This window comes from Patagioenas fasciata, chromosome 8, assembly GCF_037038585.1.
Source record: "Patagioenas fasciata isolate bPatFas1 chromosome 8, bPatFas1.hap1, whole genome shotgun sequence".
NCBI classification, from domain to species: Eukaryota; Metazoa; Chordata; class Aves; order Columbiformes; family Columbidae; genus Patagioenas; species Patagioenas fasciata.
In genome coordinates, this window is record NC_092527.1 from 40,018,812 (window position 1) to 40,034,867 (window position 16,056).

Here is a 16,056-nt window from a genome sequence, read left to right on the forward strand (position 1 = left end):
TAGCCCTTTTTCCATCACCCTCTTTTGTATCAGCACGGTGAAAACCTGCTTCTGCCTACACAAGTGCAAGAGAGACGAACCAACCGGCTCTGTCCTCAGAGCCTGCCTGGCATTTCAATTAGCCCTGGCGGGGATGATTCAGCAATGAGAACTGATCCTGGTAAGAGCAACATGCCTCTGTGAGACAGCAAGGAAAGCAGCTTTCAGCAGAGTGAGTTACAGCAATCTGCAAAGGGAGCAGATCTGAACGAGCCTGGTAAACCAGCTGGTCTGACCTTCATGGACTCCTGGTCTCCCATCAACACCTCAACTAGGCGGGGGGACATGAAAAGGCACCAAGGGGTATTTTCTGTTAGAGGGAAGGAAGAACATGGTTACGCTCAGTTTCCCCAATGACAAGTTAGCTGGGTGAGTCACCCATATTAAACCACAAGAGCCACTATTGGCAAGGACACAGAGGTGGGTGAGGGAAGTATAAACCGCCGGTTTTCCACCAGGAACAAGACTAACTAAACACGCTTAAGGCTGACTAGGAATTTCAAGCTTTCAAACACTTTGGGGAAAATCACCCAGTTTTAACCCCCAAGGGCATACCTGTGCTCAATTTTGATGAAGGAGCACATAAAAAGTACATTTTCAAAATTATGAAATACACAAGCCCTGCTAATTGGCATCGTTTTGCTTCAAAATTTGTGCTCAATTCTGCTTTTAACTGCAGTGGTATAAATCTAGACTAACGCCTTGGGTTTCACCAGAAGTCTTTGGTATTTATCTACCTGTCAGGAACAGTATTTTCACTCCTAAGAGCAGATATTGGGAAAACAAGTGGAATACTGAAATGGCCTCGCCGAGCCAGCCTAGTGCCTTGGTTTTCAGAGCCTATGATCTCAGCAAAAAGACCTGCAGATCTCTTTAAGAGTCCTTGTATCTTTCTTTTTCATTTGGAAAAGCCTACGGTCAAAAAGCAACTCAAGGAATATCATTAAAAATACTCACAAAAAGGGAACAATGTGTTAGTATTAAATATTTCCTCGTTCATACAATTTTTATAGAAAGAAAATTCCTTTTACAGTGGGATTTATGTCATTTCCACAGCATATATTTGAATCTCTAAAAGGCCTGGAGCATCACGAATGTTGGCTTCTATATGTTTAACTCCATGTTACACAAAATATATGTTGCTGAAGCAGAGGGTCTTCAAGGCATTTGTACCTCACACGCAAGTGGTTCACATCTTGCTGGTATCTTTTAAGAGTTAAAGCTATAGAAAGCTCATTAAAGGACAGATCCAACAGAGTTTAAATTCCACACTGATCCCTTGAGATTTTTTTCCACCACCAAGTAATTTCCAAGACCTCTTCAAAGACTGAAACATAAGAACCGAAAGAAGATGGCAATAATTAATGAAATCACTTTTAAGTCAAAAACCTTCAAACATTCCCTTCTGCACAACCACACAAGTGACTCCAAAGTTAAGTTTACGGAGGTTTTTCTGTTATAACCCAGAGATTTCCTATTCTTTTTTAATATCACATAAGGACTTCTCAACAGCTTGTACTTTTTACATTAGCTTCAACCCAAAGATGTTCTTTTTCTTGCACTTGCTAAATCTACCTTAAACCACCAGCAATTAGAGGAGCAGAGTGTCAGTGAGTACAGAGAACGCAGGCTGCCTCTCTAAATGTACCTGGCTTCCCTGGGATGTTCTTTGTTTTGATGTTTTTCCTATTCTAACAATGTTATTCAGGTGGGGAATTTTAATTTTGCCTTAACAGACACGTACTTCTCCAGTGTTCCATGAATAATGGTGCTCAGAGCAATACCACCCTTGGTCAGATCTTGGGTAAATATTCCAAGTGTTAATTTTAAATTGGTAAAATGCAGTTTGGCTTAAGGCATAAAGTATTCTCCCAGAATACTTATTATGGATTAACAGCACAGTACGAAGCCTAAGGCTATAAACTGATGTTAAAATTTCCATTTATAAATCAATAATCGCTGCAAACAAAACAGTCCGCTCAATTCTGCCAATGCCACAACTCTTCCTGAGGCTCTAGTTTTATACAAAGTTTGATATAAATCTGAAGCAAGCGTTCTAAAGCTGGAGTGCACCTGATGCCCCTCTCCCCAGACTGTAAACCTGCGGCATTCTGGAGCTGGGCACGGTGTTGCTGAAGGAAAAACAGCCATGGAGCTGTAAGGTGCTACAGAAACCCCAGCACCAAGTGAGCTGAGCGGCTGGACTCACATCTGAGAAGACAGTGACAACCTTGGTCTGTCCAGGCCCTGAGCAAACCCAGCACCAAGTGTCAGGACTGGCACATTCTGAACACAGGATGGCTTCAGATAAACCCCGAGGACCCCAGCGCAGAAGCCAGACCAGGGAAGAGTTATCTAATCTCACGTTAAAGAGGATGAGTACATAAAATGCCTAGAAGTTTCTGTCCTGAGAGCATCTCCTGCATTTATTTCCAAAAGCGGAATAACTGGACCTGAAGCAGGAATTCAGCGGGGATGACTCACGCCTGCATGCATCTTTCAGGAGCTCAGAGCCCAAATCTCAGGCCCGCCTGCCCGCTGCTCACCAGCTCTCGCATCCCCTCACCTCAGAGCCCCGTTTCCACTTTCAGTTTGTTTTCGCAGCATGCATACGAGCCCTGATGTGCTGCACAATGCAATTCCATACGGATATTTACTACCTATTGTTTTAGAAGAGCCAAGCTATTTTTCTTTTCCAAACTGCAGGAATCACTCTCATTTTCCTCCCCACACACACAAACTCTCTTTTGTTTGTCTCTTAACTCGCTGTGCTTGGCCGCTGGCCAGAATCCCTCTTTCTGCCTGAAGGAGGGTGACAGCGCGCCTTTGAAGAGACGCCAAGGCTGCTGTTAGGCTGACCAGCGGGGAGCAATCCTGCCCAGCACTCCCTGGCCTCTCCCAGATCGCTCTCCCTCTTTCCCAGAAACATGCAGTCTTGGAGAAGGCAGGGGCTGAGCCGATCACAGTTCCCAGAAGAGATTTTTAAGCAACAGATGAAGTTTAAGCAGACACAGAGAATGCTGGAGCTGGAATAGACACCATAAGTTCATCGAGACCATCTTCCTGCCCCAAGGCAAGTCCAGCTGTACCTGCAAGACACTGCTGGCAGATTCTCTGCTCCAGTGGTTCTCACCAGCTTCCAGTCACAGGCTGGAACATTTCTGCAGGCAGTCCACTCCAGCACATCAATTTACCATCAGAAAGCTTTGGTAAATCTACTGCTCTTACTTCAGTGTAATCCTATCAGTTCTTGTCTGAATGTGGACATGGAGAACTCATTCATTATATCACACGTTTCTAGTAAAACTTTAAAATACAGAGAAGTAATCTGTAATGAGTTCCTCTGGTCATGGTGCCTGTGCTCTGTCTACAAAAACACTGTGCTTCTCTTCACATAGCACCCTTATCATCAGCAGAGATGACCAAGGGCTCACCGGCTTTAATTCCCACAGTCTCTTGAGCCTTTTCTTGGAAGATCTTCCTCCAGGCACTGAACAGTCCTGACCTCAACGACTTTACAGCTTTAAGTTGCTCACATGCAAATACTGCACCACGCTTATAACTAGGGGGGAAACACAAACATTTGTGCAAAACTAAAAACCTTCTCTGCATAAGACAAAGGCTTTACAGAGCGTCTAGTAATAATATATTTCCTGCATTACTTTGTTTGCTTCACATTCTTCTTAGTCTCGGCCTTGGGATGCTGCTCATTTCCTATTTATGACTATGATACTCGGTTGGCAAGATGGGAGGAGGTGAAATTCTGATTCAACACTTGCAAGGTTTTTTTAATTTTCCTGTTGCTTATGGCATTTTGTCTCTCGCACTGGTAACAGAAATACAAAGGTACAACGGTACATGTTTGTGCTCTGGTAACAACTTTAATTGTTTCAGCTTGAGGGGGATAACTGCAGAAAGATTTGACAGGTGTTGAAAAGGCTTTCTTTTTTGCCCTTGAATGTTCCTGAGACGCAAAACAAAACTAAAACTTTTCCATTCTAACTAACTTGCCAGTGCTTACCCTTGCACTTACCCAGTAGAAGGGTTCATGATGCAGCCCCCTTTGTCGGTAGACGCTTTGCAGTTACAGCCCCTCTCCAATGTGTCGTGATTCATTCCGAAATTGTGACCCAGTTCATGAGCCAGGGTGACCGCTGCACCCAGAGGGTTTTCTGAGTGATCCTACAACACAACAACACACCAGTGAAGTCAACATATAAAAGCAATTCAAAATACACACTCCCCGCTCTGAGGTTCTACTGTCTGTCCTTTGAAATGTTTGATAAACTTACCAGCTGCATTAGATTGTTGTCAAATGGACAAACTTTTAAACTCATCCACCGTATACCAAGTGTCGACTGGGAATTTCAGGGCAGGCCACCCAGTTTCCCCCAGTCCATCAGGCATTTGAGACCACTGGACAGTTTTGAACATCTGGGCCATCTCTTTATTTAGGGCTTAAAATTCCCCTGCTCAATAAAACCCCCAAAATCCCAAGACACGGCAGAAGAGTCACCCAGCTGTGGAGCGTTGGAAAGAGCAACCATTTATGGGTGAGGACGAGTGTGATGAGGGGAAAGTGAGAAGATCCTTCATGGCAGGAGGTAAATTACATAAGCAGCAAGAAACTTCACTTGGTCTGTTTAATATACTTCAGACTGTTTCTTTAATATCAGAAAGTCCAAGATTTCACAAGCCTTGCAAGGAAAACCAAGTACCTTTGAAAATCTCCTTTTTAAAATGAAAGGATAAGGTAAATCGAGATCTTAGATGGCCTCTTGTTAACACCTATGAATATTCTTCAATGTTGCAGTGTCAAAATTGAAATATTAACATTAATCCATGTTGAAATACTGATTTTCAGCACAGTTATTTATGAGAAATTCACTGCATGGTCTGATTACAGGTTGGTGATCAGACTGATGTTTTGGCTTAACCACAAGTAAGAGACCTTTCCACGTTGATCATTCTCCTTGAGGGAAAAATCCGCTGTACTCATCTGAAAGCTTCCCCTAAAGGCATAAACATGTAATATAAATGCATGATCCACTATTTATCAGTCAGTAAATGGAATTACTATGTACAGCTGCCTGCTTTAAAAGCATGTATGAATATATTCAGTTTAAATAACTCTTTTGGTATCATCTAAGCCAACCTTCAGACTAAAACGAAGTGAAAGGTAAAACTGTTCAAAATATTAGCTACATATTAATGAAGCCCTTAATATACGACCTGGGGTACATTCAAGAGGTTCTTCTTCTATTCATCTGTGCTAATATTTTTAGTAAATCACTTCTCAGAAAACAAAATAAACAAGAGAATACGGTCATTCTGAAAACAAGAAACTACTTCTGCATTTGGAATAAACTCAGAAGAATTTTATCTTTTTAGTTTTTCCTGAATGTTTAACTTTTAATATAAAAATCTCGTGGCTAATCTAACAGTTTGTGTGCAGTTGTATTCTAAGATGCCTGTTTGCTGAAAGAAGCTGTACAACCTGTCCTAGTAAAAGAAATAACAAAGTAAACCTATGCGGCAAAAGAATCTGTAATAATCAAGAAAATATAAACTCCTGTACCATGCCTACATACGGAGATGTCTTACGTAGACACTCGTCACATACAGACTCATTTACCTCTGTACTCATAGTAATTTATGAAATATTTTGAGAATTCTACATGATGGAACCTGATGTCCTAAAAAGAGCACAACCTCTCACTCGACTGGAAAAGAATCCAGGAGTGAAGATGAATAAAACAATGCTAAAACTCCATGTAATTTACCAACAGCACAGCGGAATGATGCCTTGAAACCAGGGCTATGTGATCAGGACAGAAACTCCCCCAAGGTCTGAGCTACCTCCATGGACAACAAACTGAGCTGAGATCTCTTCATTTGTTCAGTGTCTCTTACTGAACAGAGGCTACGCTTATGTGAAACCCTCTAAAGCTGGCAAGTCAAAATAAACCCACAATTCACACAGTCCACTCCAAAACTGGAGCGCTACATTCCGAAGCGTAATTTGTGTCTTGAATAGGCAAACAATTATTACAGCCCATGCGGTTCTCATTACTTGCTCTGATCCGCTTGGAATGCAATTTTATCAGTTTCTAGAGAGGGTTTTTAAAACCAGGAATGTGATGTCTCAGCGAAAGAGGTTATGTGAAGACAGCATAAATGAAGGTTATCAAAACAAACAGTTGACACGTCCCATTTGATACTGAGACCATCTAAGTATCGCAAGGACTAAATAAATGAATAGCAATGTGACTTTGATTTATTCCATCGGGGTCTTTTAAAGTTAACTTGAGCAGTAAAAGTCATTACCAAACAGTTTCACAACCACTGAATAAGCAACCATCTACTGTTAAGACATAATAAGCTGTTGCACAAAACATGCAGCTGCTTTCAGTTGAACTCTGCTTCATTCCACTGAGATTCAGACCAAATCGGAATAATAAAATATTGTCACCTACAGTTAGAACAGGCTCACGTCCCAATCCTGGAACTTCACACGCAGTTGTAGGAATAAGTTCCTAAAACACCCTTTTATTTCATGTAAGCAGTTCACTGAAATGCAAGTGCTCAGTTCCACACTTGTCATTCAGCCTAACTTTCCATTGAAGTCGACAGAAATTTGACATGAGTGAGAATACTACATCATGTTACAGCAATATTTTATGTTTAGATCCACGATTTGCTCTTTTGTTTGGTCTTTATACAACACAACAAAACCATGGCAGTAAAATACAATTATTATGCTCTTGACACCTTCTCAGATGCAGATGCCTGCCCTCCCCACTTTGAGTTTCTCTTACAGTTAGTGGGGGACAGGGTGACACCCATCACTGGAAAACCCAGCCCTACAGAAAAGCTGAGAGGGGCAGGCTCTCAGTAGGGATGATAGAGGAATTCAAATTGTATGGTCAGGAAAACCAGATCATACAAGGATGATTCCAGTTTTTGTATTCAAATATTATTTTTCATGCAATCTGTTTTCTTTTGGATGAGTTTTGAGAGCATGGGAGCTTTTTGGTATTGAGTGTTAGGGGTGGGATGGGTAAGAGACTGGCAGCATTATAGGATAGCCAGATACTCAGTTGCCCAGTGTTGAGACATTGGAGCGCTACTGTCTCCCAGATTAAGAGTTACTCATTCTTTCATTTGCCTGTCTTCCAAATTTAGAGCTTTCTTCTCTAGGTACTGGTATAAACAAGAACTTTTGTTGTATGCACCTGAATTCGCTTTTGTTAACTGGGGGCGGAAGGCTGGACAGCTGCCCATTTGGGTTTTGGGGGTGAGTGTTTGCTTATTTTGGATTTGGCTCCTTTTTGAAGATCTGCTTCAAGAACCGGAAAACATTTATGGTTACACTGTACAAGCCCTGAGTTTATCTGCACCTCGAGTGAAGCTGCAGCTTGGCCCATGATTCAAATACAGGCACTGGAGTTCTCCTGGACATGTAGAATCACAGAACAGTTTGGGTTGCAAGGGATCTTCAAAGACCATCTAGTCCAACCCCCTGCCATGAGCAGGGACATATAAATCAGTCTCTCCTCTGTCAGAGCCCTGAGAGAACATTAAGAAATGCTGATTCTTGTTTTCTTGTTACCAGAATGAAATATGTTCTGTTGCTTCTGTTTAAAATGACAGTTTCCAGAGTGAAGAGGACTGACTCTGCAGTAAAATACACCGTAGTGTATTTTAAACCTTATGCTAAAAATTAAATGGACAAAAAGCCGTCATTAAGGGCACCTCTGACTGCAGATAAAGCCAAAGCAGCGAGTGCTCGCCTGAGGGTGAAATGGATAAAATGGGCCTGTCTGGCTCATATAAGCCTTTGCCAAGATCTGGAAGTGCACTGGGAGATTCCTATAGCTTGTTCTTCCTCTTTCCCTCCTTTCCCTTTCATACCTATCCCCCAGGTACCCAGCGAAAACGTGTAATAAACACCAATTAGAGACTCAGCTTCTAAAGCTACCAAGAGACTGAAACCTTTATCTTTTCTACCATTTTGACACGACTTTCTCCAAATTATATGATGTGATTGTTCTTTCCTATACCTAAGCTTTCCTGCTCACCTCGTAAATCCTCCCAGTCCGAACCATCTATACATCATCTTCCACAAACGCACACAAACCCCAGCTTGGCTTCCTGCCTATTTGTCCAAGAGACCACAAAGGAGACCTGTAGACCAAACTCAGTCTGGATGCTTGTTAAAGACAGAAGGCAGAGTTTTCAAGGGGCTTTATCTCCGGGATTACCCTGCAGCATGAAATGTCTTGAGGCAAAAGCCTTAGTGCCCTGGGCTGCAGGTTTGCCCTATGAAGCTTTGAAAGACTGGGAGCTTCGAGACCACAGGAACTCTGAACATTGAGCTCCCGCCTCATTTCTGCAGGGATCTGAGGTGTTCAGCAAAGCTGGAGAGAACCACCCATCACCTGAGGTGCTGGAAGCCTTGACGAAGCTGTAAAAAACACAAAGGCTTCAGCATGTGCAGGTTGAACTCAGACACTGTCTAAGAAGTTTTTAGGGCTTTATGCTCTGAGTTGAGCCCTGAGGTCACCAGCTGAGCCTGTTAGCGGCCTGCAAGCTCTGAGAGTCTACAAAAGCAGAAAAACACTGCTCGAAATAAATCAAATAATTTTTTAAAAATCTGAAAGAAAATCCTCCAGAAATACCTCCAGAAATTGGCTAAGATGTTTACTTGTCTGTTCATCATACCTAGCAGGTAACCACAGCATTACCGGTAATGCTACTTGAGAGAGGCTCAGGTAGAGTAAATGCTGCCGTTGTTCGTTCTTCTTGTCTGGCAATGTAATAAAACTACTGTGTTGCTAAGATGGAAAATAAAGCCTCACACAGGAAACTCTGCAAATACAGAATAAAATCAATATAATAATAGATTCAGCATAGACCGCTGTTGCCTGTAACACTAGTATACTCTAGTGTGTAACATACACATCTTCTGGTTTTCATCCCTTATAGTACCTCAACATCTGATTTCATTATAATTAGGAGCAGGGGATTTTTGTAAAGAGGCCATGTTGTATTTTAATGCCATATTTGCAGTTTTTTCACTTTGGAAACTACCACTTACAAGCAATGTGCATGTAGATAGAGATAACATTGACTAAAAATGGGACAAAAGGGGCTGACGTCCTGGTACAGAATTCAGTGCTACAAAACCTGAGATGGTGTCGCACCACCTGGGTCAGTTTCGAGTCCCACGCTTTCAGCACTTACCATGACGACCCCTCCAGACTGCTCTGCGGTGCACATGCTCATGATGGGCGCCATGCCAATGGTGGTCCCTTGGAAGTACACCCCGCTGCGGGAGAGGGAAAGAGAAGAACAGTCCCTGAATCACCATTCCATGTCAAGATACCACCCTATTATTTTCAGCCTTGTATTTCTGCCCATCTCAAACAAAGATCCCATTTCAAGTGCGTCAGCTCTAGACATGTGCAGGTTTAAAACAATGAAAAGCACACATTAGTCATGCCGACTTGCCAAACTGACAATGACGGCATCCCTGCTAAGGAGAAATATCTATTTTATCACCGTCCTTTGGGTTTACTGCTGGAATAGGACCCTTCTTTCCTTTCTTTTTTCCCTGACTGAAGTTTGGAATAGAAATACAAACATAAAAATAATGTCTCCAGCTCAAAGAAGGGTTGTTTTAATGCAGTGGGAAGTTTATATGCTACTTGTTTTAATACACGGCCAAGAATGTAATCATTCCAAACAAAGTGTTATTATACATAGAGAGCAATCAAGTATCTCATGAGGGACAGTTTGGAAGGGCTCATTCTACTCTTACACAGCTAATGTAAGAATATCTACATAATGAGTAAAGAGCTCCTTTTGTTTACTAAGACATCAGGCACATTTATCTGTAGACTATAAGGAACAGTTCATTGATCAAAAATGATACCTAGCTGAAGAAAGACATGTTTCTCTTATTTTTTTTAAGAGTGCTTTTACTTTGAGAATGTCTACTCAATTACTTTAATCCAGGCAACAGCAGCAGAGGGCAAAAGACGTGTATAATTTAAAGTCACAAATGAATTGTCTGATTTAGACTGCATTGTAAATTTCACTGAGGTCTTTCTACCAACAAACAGGTTTAGTGTCGCCTCAGCTCTGCTTCTGGGGGGAGAGCACGACTGCCTTTTGCAGGAACAATTTAGACTGAGACCAGGTTAAACTGCTCATAAATTCATGCCCATAGTATTTATCAGCTTCTTACACACGTACACTTGTACACGAGTGGTATTCAGGAAAGGCCTACAAGCAACAGGGCTACTGCAGAGCTATGGAAGGAAATTCATCTGAAGTGTGTGCTGAAGAGCTCTGCAAAGTGTTTTCGTGTTGGATGTTTGCAGAGGGGAAAGGCAAACCCTCAGGGGCACAGATGTTTCTCCCAGCAGCTTAGCAACTGGGGAAGAAACCAGTACAGCTGTTCTTGTATCACTGCCATCCCAACCGATATTAAATATAGTGTCAAGTCTACCTTATTAGCTGTGCGTTGTCATGGGGTTTACGAGGTAGCAGTTTCAGCTTTCTCCAGTCCAGAAACTCATGCAGGCTGGTGAAAGGGTCTTGAGAAATAGAGCACTTATCCATGTCATTCCACACTTCCACTCCCACCAGGGCTACTCGAATATTTAGTGGCCTGTAGAACTAATGAGAAAACAAAAATAAAAACATGTTTCTAAAACTTATTTTACACCACACTGGATTAGAATATGTTACTATGTTAATAAGGATTACAATATGCACAATGTGCACATAAACCTTTATTGTAGAGGCTTAACTGGTCTCTTCTCCAAGGCCAAAGTTAAGCCCTGATAGAACTGTGTCAGAAAAAATATTTCCATGACTTACAGAGAAGAGTTCTGACCTAAATACCCTCCAGCCACTCAAAGACATCCAGAGATGATACTAGTTCTTCACGGCTCACTCAAGTTTGGTATCTTCTGAGATTAAACGCTGTGACTACCTTCACATGTCAGCTTGAAGGTGACTGGGACAACGTCTGCCAGCTTGTCCTGCACTTGTGAACAAACGTGTTGCTCCAGCAGCTGACTGTCCCTCACTAGCACCAGTGCAATTCGAGAGGCAGAGGTGACTGCGGCAACTATGGTTGTGCTTCAATATAATAACTGAAACCTACTCAGCCACTGAGCTTTGCTCATAGCAGATAAAACCAAGTGATTCTGGCACCGCGGGCTACCTGTGCTATTAGCACACTAGTAAATGCCACAGCTGTTACAAGAGGGGAGCCCAAGCAGAATTATCAACAGAGCAGAGATAACAATTCTAGTGTGAGACTAATGTGAAGGATCGATCAAGTTCAGATTTGGCTGACAGTCTGAATAAAGAATATACTAGATCTTTGTCTTGTTTGTATGCATTACAGTCATTTGGATAACACTGGCATTTGCTGAGCATAAATTAAGTATGAAACAGAAATATATTATAACATGCAAAATTAATTTTGAGCAGGTAACATATAAACACCTGTCCTCCAGCAATAAGTCAGCAAGACAATTACAGAAGAGGTGGAGGTGTCTACAGCAGCTTGTTTTTAATCAAGAATGCTTCTCCTTCAGTTATTTCCCTTGAAGTGTCACTTGGCAAGTTCTCAGCTAAATTAAGACTCCCTTCAGTTATAATTTCACTACTGGACACATGATTTTTTCTGGCTATACAGCACAACAGAAATAAACTTTAATTTGCTCAAAAAGCACTGCAGAGGACTCTCAGCATCTATTGTTTATGTGAAGAAATTACTCCAAATACAATAAAAAATCCAGTGTGTGTCTCTTTCTTATTGCTCTCACTCAGCCATCAACTCCTGCTTCCTAAAGACCTGCATATTTCTAATTCTGCGATCTTCCTTAGCCGTATATATTATTGATCATATCTTCGCAGGCCTTTTGTTGGCCTTACAATTCGACCATCACCTGCTGCTGCAAAGGACTTTGCTCTCCAAATTCCTCCTCTGAATAATCCTTTTTCTATGGTCTGTTCCATAGGTGATTATCCCCATTCTCTTCCCAGGTTAATAAAATCCTAGAGCTAAATTGTACATCTCCTTAGGAGATGTACACAGATATATGCATCCTGTGTACAGTCCGTGCATTACCGAGAACTGCTTAGAGCAGCGCAGAGCTCACAGCTCAGTACGCTGAAGGGCATATGAAAGGTGTACGTTTACTTTTTTGGTTTTACGGGTTGTGGAGAAGTATTGCTCTGAAATCCTGCAGTATTAGGAAAGCACAAGGTTGGCTCCTCGAAAAGGTGGGTGGACAAGGAGCTGCGCACAGGTTGTGAAAGGTGCTGATCTGAGCACCGTGGGTACGCTGGGAGGGCACAATGGGGACACTGCCCCATTAACAATGGAAATACTGGAAACGTACAGCTTATGCTTACCGGTAAATCCCTGCGGCAAGCTCTTTTTCTTTTTATGAAAGCAAAAGTTTAAAGTTTTAGAAGCTTTCTTAATTTGTTGGTAAAAGAGACACTGATTTCAGAGCAACGTCCTTCAGAAAGCATAGTAACTGAAAAAGTGAAATAATGCTCGTGTTCTTACCTTATCAACATAGTTTGCAATTTCTATCAGCCTCTGCTTAATTTTTTCCACATCCTTGCCTTGTCTCTGAAACTTCAAATGTAAAGGATTAATATACCAGCAGGACAAATGTCGTCGTTTCCCCCAACAGCCACCTTACTGGGCCAGCACTGTGGGTGATGTCTGGGGATCCCCGATCTGAGGCCAATTCCTGATGGCTCAGAACAAGCACAGGCTGTGGGACAGGATTTTGGTTCTCACTAAAAGGTTTAAAAATCCCAAAATCTCACATAGAAATCTTTCTGGGACTGATGTTTTGTGAAAAAGCAAAGTCTCTCCTGTTAGCTTTTGCTCTGCTTTGTGATTGTATCTCCCTAACTAGCAGTGTCCAAGGAGACAAAAAAAAAATGAAGTAGTAAAATAACTCAAATCAAGATTTAGATCTTTGGTTGCCGTTCAACTCACTGGAATGTTTCTACAGTTAAGTCCCACTTGAGAGTCAAATTCCTGATGAAATATTGCAAGAAACTTTACAATTAACTGCCAGCATCATCCTATCCTAACAGTGCCTTCCATTGCTTAGCCCTAATTAGGGAAGAAACTTTACTTTGGAAAACCATCGTATTACAGTCTGAAGCACATGAAATGCGATACTGTGGAAGATGAACTGAGCTGCAGGTTTCCCACCTGTGTTTCCCCGTAACTTTCTGATTTTCTTACCTCGCGATTATCTGCCACAATAACAAGCTCCACATACTTTGTTGTCTTCAGCGTCTCCCTCTTATACTGCCAAAAAAGATGCAAATAGTATTTTATGTTTGCAATAAGTGACCCTTTGAATCACCTCTCCCTCAGTCCAACACAGAGGAAATACAAGAGGACATACACAACATCTCAGGTTACCAAAGAGTTCACTACATACGAAGTTTTATTTCATTCCTTCTCCTCGTGGAAGTTTTCCTTTTATCGACCACAACAGAAATGGCCTATGTGGTACTTACAAAAAAAACCCCTCAGGATTTGCTCAGAGCAAGCAGGAAAGCGGTGCAAAGTCTCCCTCAGCCTTTCAGCTTTCTGTAGTTGCAATGTTTGAGTTATCTTCCCTCACAGGAAAATATCAGCTCCAGCAGAAAGACTTTTGCTGTTTTCAAGGCCCATTTGAAGAAATGATGAGCTGACTTTTAGCAAACATTTCACACAAGAGACAAACTGACTACTAGGAAAAATGAGAGATAAAGGGATATTGAGTGAAGCAGAGAAAAGATCAAGTGGTCAACTGATAAATTATGTAGGAGGAAAAGCCCAAGAACAAAAACTGCAGAAACAAGCAGAATCAACTGGCAGCATCTAGGGAAGCAAACCAACACTCTGAAACCAGAAGGCATCCATTTAGTTTTCTATCTGTATATTTACATGAAACAGCTGCCCACACTACCTGCAGGTCTAAATGCAGGTCTAGAAGAGACACAGTATCGACCTGCAAAAAGATCACTGAAGAAAATCATTTTTTTATTAGAACTAATTACAGCACAGCTTCTCTGCTACCCTAAACTTAAGTGACCTATTAATGCCTGCAAAAGTTCTGTGATTTACAGCAGCTGAGCATCTATTCCATCATTCCTGCCTTGCTTCTGGAATAAGACAGTTCGGGAAAAGAGGTCACAGCAGTGTATCTGATCTTCATGCCAGAGCTTAAGGAGCTTAAGCAGATGTATGACCTACTAATGACCATGATTTCTTAAATTAAACTAATTGTCTATAACCTAAAACACGACTGAAGTTTTCCACAGCAAACTGTTCCCAGGCAAACTGTGCGATCTCCTGAGCTAAATCAGTGCTGCACACCACCTGCCAGCCAAATTTCACAAAGTTTTCTTCACCTTCCTAAAGTGTTCCTCTTTATTATCTGCAGATTAATGTCTTTGAACGTCTTACAAAAAGCATTGTCTTCAGAGGAAAGTGACTTCCAAACTCACATTTGACAGTGTTACATAGCCTTCAAACTACAAGAAATGGAAAACTGCTAAGTTCTACTTGTGCACTATTTATGACCTTAGAAAGCAATAAAAGCTATTATGAATGAACTAAATGTCAATGATACAAACACGTCATGGGATTACACTACATAGGAGGCCTGGCTAATGAGCTCAGGTACATACTCTCCCAACTTTTCCTGATATTAGGGTTCTCTACCACCTTCCTGGGTAACTGCCACCACCATGGGGACACGGTGAGTGCACAGACTCTGTGCACATGCCCACACCTTGTTTGCCACCCAGGTCATCAGCAGCATCTGGTGATGTGCTGGTTGGGACCCAGGACACCAAGGAGTCAGCGTGTCTCCTCCTGCTGCTCCTGGCACAGCAGCAGATGTGATACAAAGGGCCTGCCACGTCTCACTGAACTTCAGCTGGATCTACAGTGCTCTGGCGGAGCTTTATATACCCCACAGCAAAATGTATCAGACATGAGTGAGATGCCACGCAAGGCAAATGACCACGTGGGTGTTGTCTGTGATGGAACTGATCTCTCGAGACACTAGAAGTCTAACAGAAATCTGAAATTTATTATGCCGTCCTGATCAGAGAGGTATCCCCAAGGCACCTCTTGTCTTCTTCCAAATGAAAAGATAAGACATGAGAATCCGGGTATACAAAGATGTAAGAAGAACTGTGTTACATCACTTTAAACCAATTATTTTTGCCAAGAGTAAAGCTGTTTGGTCTGGAGAGAGCTGGACTCAGAGAAATTAGTATAATCATGGAAGCCTCTGGTGACTGACTTGCTTAAGGAATCCCTTCCTCTGATTTGCCCAAAGGTTACATGTGTCCCTTGGATACAATATTTATTTATAAAATGTATTTAACTATTAGTTCTTTCAGCTTGCTTTCTGCAGCCAACTGCATCCATGTGCAATGCACCGCCTGCGTTAATCCTTAAGAATCAGAATGAGGAGCCAGTAGCACAGCCATGGTAGATATACACGATAGGAGACAAGCCGCTTTGCTCTGCTGACCGCTGCCTTTCTCCCCTGCTTCCACCACACCTGACCCTACTGCAAACCCACCGGCCCACGCTGCTGGAGCCTGTAGGAACTGGCCCGGCTCAGATTCACACGGTGATGCTGCAGCCTATCTCTTTCTCCATGATTCACTTGCCCCAAACAGCTCACTTCCCTGCTCTATGCTCCACCAGCATCACCAAAATGTCTCTTTTGTGTGGCTACAGCAAAAAAACCCCCATACTGTAGGGCTGTCTTACACATCAGGTTTGCTTTCTGCAGGACCCTATCTCCATAGCGCTCAACTGGAAAACACTCTCTGCTGCAATTTGAGGGTCTGCTGAGTTATTAAATGACTCAATATTTATAAAGATCCAGCTCTGATGGAGCGAAACGTGTCTGCACTCATCTGCTATGTTATCTGACTCGTTTTGTT

General features: G+C 42.1%; 1 protein-coding gene across 1 annotated transcript in view; it reads right to left on the reverse strand.

Moving 5' to 3' along the window:
- ADAM12 (ADAM metallopeptidase domain 12) overlaps positions 1–16,056 on the reverse strand; it is a 171,803-nt gene that overhangs the window by 40,513 nt on the left and 115,234 nt on the right. Inside the window, exons 7-11 of the mRNA XM_065843291.2 lie at positions 13,340–13,405; positions 12,641–12,712; positions 10,556–10,725; positions 9,286–9,370; positions 4,073–4,221 (exon numbers count right to left, since the gene is read on the reverse strand). Of these exons, the coding sequence (XP_065699363.1) occupies positions 4,073–4,221; positions 9,286–9,370; positions 10,556–10,725; positions 12,641–12,712; positions 13,340–13,405 (542 nt within the window). The remainder of the gene's footprint in view (positions 1–4,072; positions 4,222–9,285; positions 9,371–10,555; positions 10,726–12,640; positions 12,713–13,339; positions 13,406–16,056) is intronic.